General features: G+C 28.4%; 1 protein-coding gene across 1 annotated transcript in view; it reads left to right on the forward strand.

Moving 5' to 3' along the window:
* LOC106471992 (wee1-like protein kinase 2) overlaps positions 1–3,264 on the forward strand; it is a 21,329-nt gene extending 18,065 nt beyond the window's left edge. Inside the window, exons 9-10 of the mRNA XM_022400605.1 lie at positions 1,512–1,657; positions 2,284–3,264. Coding sequence (XP_022256313.1) covers positions 1,512–1,657; positions 2,284–2,407 — 270 coding nt within the window. The 3' untranslated portion in view covers positions 2,408–3,264. The remainder of the gene's footprint in view (positions 1–1,511; positions 1,658–2,283) is intronic.
* The last annotated feature ends 444 nt before the right edge of the window (positions 3,265–3,708 follow it).

Here is a 3,708-nt window from a genome sequence, read left to right on the forward strand (position 1 = left end):
GTAACAAATAGGGTGAAAATATATACTAGGCATCAACATTTAACTTTGAAAAAAAAAAGGTGTTTTAATAAAAGCATCTACTTGTGGATCAATGATAAGTTTACAAACTTACAATGATAAAAAGTCCAGGGTTTGATTCTCCCAAGTGAGCATAATGTAGATAGCCCATTGTGTATATATACAATAAGAAAACAACAACCCCAATAAAAAGAAAAACAAAGAGGTTGTTGAATAGGCTTGATGAGTTTAGTTAAACTATGAATTTGATTAAATAACTTACAGCTTGAGAAGCTTAAGAATTGCGAAGGGTTTTTATGTTTTTCCTTTAACTTATAAAAAAGTTTACCATAACTAAAACATGTTGGTTGTTTTAAACATTATAGACAAATAGAACTGACTAATAAACTTGCAAACTGAAGTATACATATAAATTACTTGCCCAGTAGTTTGAGTTGGATGATGCTTTGGATCAGTGTAGAATGATAATGTATAAAGTTTGTCTAAAAACTAACATTTCCAGTAAGTGTTTGTATGTTATTCACTGAAAAAACCTGTTACTGGTTGACTATTGATTCTTATTGGTAGAGGATCCTGTTTTTGTTTTTTTTATCTATAAATGTAATCCAGATATTATTAATTTCTGTTCTTTGATTTTAGTTCAGTGCTGGCTTGTGTTTTATAATGTATATAGCTTCTTTTAATTTTTGTTTCTTAATCTAACTTAAACTAGCCTGCAAGTTGTCCCTGTAACTTCATTTTCTGAATTCTTTACTACATACTTATCATGATAAATTCTTGAGGAAACTGGAAAATGTCTTATCAATATACAGTAACAGAAAAAATGTTCTAGTATTTATAAAATTTTAATACTTTGGACGTATTAATGAAAGCTGCTGGTTATCAGAATATCTAACATTTCTAATTTTACTACCTAGTCTCCCAGTGGGTTAGTGGTAATTTTGTTTGACTTTTGCATTAGACAGAGTGTGAATAACCCATTGTGTAGCTCTGTACTAAGACAGCAACAGCAGTAGGCTACTCAAGTAGGAGTAGTATGAAGTACGTAAAATATGAGCTGTTAAATAAATGTATATGAAAAGGAATATAAAGGCTTTTAAAGAAATATTAATAATTTTAAGTCAGAAGTGTATAGATACAGAATTGAACAAATTTAACAAAAATAAAAAATTATCAATTCACATTTTGGTGTAAAGTCCTTTCTCTCCATCAGATACGTGCCTCGGTGAATAACTGATTTTTGACACATTTGTCTGGGTGTTTTATGCTACATCTTCCTTGAGTAAAACTGCTGTTTTTATTCTTTTGATAGAGTAATTTACCTTGTTATTTAACACGTGCATAGATAACTTCAACATTAATTCTCTCTAGTTTTCATAAAACTATTTGTATTTACATTGTAGCTTCTAGTACAATAATCTGTGTGCTGGAAAGATTTATGCAATTTCTTTTTCTATGAATAAAGACTGAACTTTTGAAAATATTTATTTCAGCAAATGATTCAAAGTGACCCAGAGTTGAGACCCTCAGCAGCTGCATTAATTCAACACCCTGTTGTAGTATCTTATGCTAACAAAACAAAATCTCAGCTCAGAAAAGAGCTTAATGCAGAAAAGTTTAAAAATGAGCTTCTTTCTAGGTAAGTGTTTTTTATGATAAATGTATGAATGAACTGTCTTTCTTTCCCTGAAAAACTAGTAGTTATACAATCAGAAAGGGACTTGGTTAGTCTTTACTAATAAGAATAAAATAGCAAAGAATGAACAAAAATTTGATTTAACAAAACCATTCATTAAATATAAATAATTTAAGTGAACAAAATATTATCAGTATATGATGATCTTCTAATCCTTACTTATGCCAACTTTATAATTGAGTGTGATCTAAATGAAAAATACATGCCACGAAAGACAATAAAATTGTATATCTATAGTTTGTTGTAACATTGGTTTTATACATGTATTAGATATCAATCAATGACTTGGTTATCAGTTTATGAAACGATATGAATTTCATTTTCATCACAGTATATTATAAGCCCATAAATAATACATATGGATATTAATTATTCTAGTTTGAGAGATTGTGTAATTGATTTTTTCATTGATTATTAATAAAAATTTCTTATAAGGTATGGAGTAATGCTAGTATAATTTTTGAGATTATTGAAATGGTACAGGTTTATAAATTTCTATTTATGGTAACAGCTGTTTATCACCAGTGGTTTTAAGCTGAAAACTTAAGAGAATGAATTGTTTCTTCCAGGCAACTGCAAGAAGCTGCAAGATGCCTACAAGGGGTCCCAGTGAAACCATCAATTAGTGAGAACAGACTTAACAGGGTTGTCAAAAAGAAACTTACCCGAAGCATGAGTACGACTAACTTCTAATGATGTTCTGAGTATTATTTCCTGAAGTTAACACCAAAGACGTAGTGCTGTTTTCCTTCTTTGTATAAAAGTAAAAAGTAGAAAAAGCTGAAAATGGGGTGTACCCATATACAGTGAATATATTTTTTGGTATTATCACCAACACAAGTTAATCAGTATTTAATTTAATTATCTTCAACTTCTCATTACGTTAAAATTTATTTTCTGTTGTGAGCTTTCAGCTTTCTAACCAAAACCTTCAATGTGGAACTGTGCACTGAACAAGGCTGATTTGTTCCTTCATGGAGTATTTGGAAAGACTGGTGACCAAATAAAATAATATAAAATATGTCATCTGTTGTTAAAAACATTAAATTCAAATTTAAATTAAGTAGTTTAATAAAACATTTAAAACAAATTATAGCAGACACACAATAAATATATTCTTTTTTGTAGTCATGGATCAATATAATCGCATTGAAATTATTTAATAATATAACTAATGTATAACAATTTATTTTTTTCCAACTCATAATTGTTTGACCATACCAGCGGACTAAATATGGGGTTAATCTAGGCTAAGGACAACAGAATAGTCAAAAGTGTGTGCTTTTGAAGTAAAAACAAATCTGTAAATAACATGTAAAAACTGGTTAACTGATGTTTACTGGTCTGTTACATTTCCTTTAATGTATGTCATTTAATATAAAAACAAACTTGGATATTAAGATTTAAGTGCAGTGTACTTGTGTTTTGTTTTATTTTATTCTTATTTTATATAAACCAATCAAACAATGTTAAAATGATAGTATCCAATCACTTGGTATAACTATTGGTAAAAGTGAAATTTATACAGTATTTAAATGTTTTTAGTATAAACCTCCTAAAACTATATTTTCAGTTTTTGAAAAATCAGTCCATAGTTTTTTTCCAGAAAAAAAAAAGCAGTTTGATATTAAAAAGTATTTAACAAAATAGAAACATACATATCATATAGTATTAAATATTTAGTAATTTTACTTTAACAGAAAAGCTACATTATATTCATTTAATGTACTGTTTTATGGTTGATCGCTCTGGAGATATTGAATCATTATTTACCAATGGATGGACTTGATTTACTTGTTTATAATAATGAAAACTTAAACATATTGTCTAATGAAGTATGTAGAATGTTGTTAGGCTTAGCTACAAAAATTACAATTTGTGTTGAATCGAGAGATGTATGACCAGTTGCTATGGGAGTTAGATTAGCACTGGTCCTGGATAATCTGTTCCTATGTTATCATGAAAAATGTTTTATTGATAATTGTCCACAACTA

Source organism: Limulus polyphemus, unplaced genomic scaffold (genome assembly GCF_000517525.1).
Source record: "Limulus polyphemus unplaced genomic scaffold, Limulus_polyphemus-2.1.2 Scaffold5012, whole genome shotgun sequence".
Taxonomy (NCBI): Eukaryota; Metazoa; Arthropoda; class Merostomata; order Xiphosura; family Limulidae; genus Limulus; species Limulus polyphemus.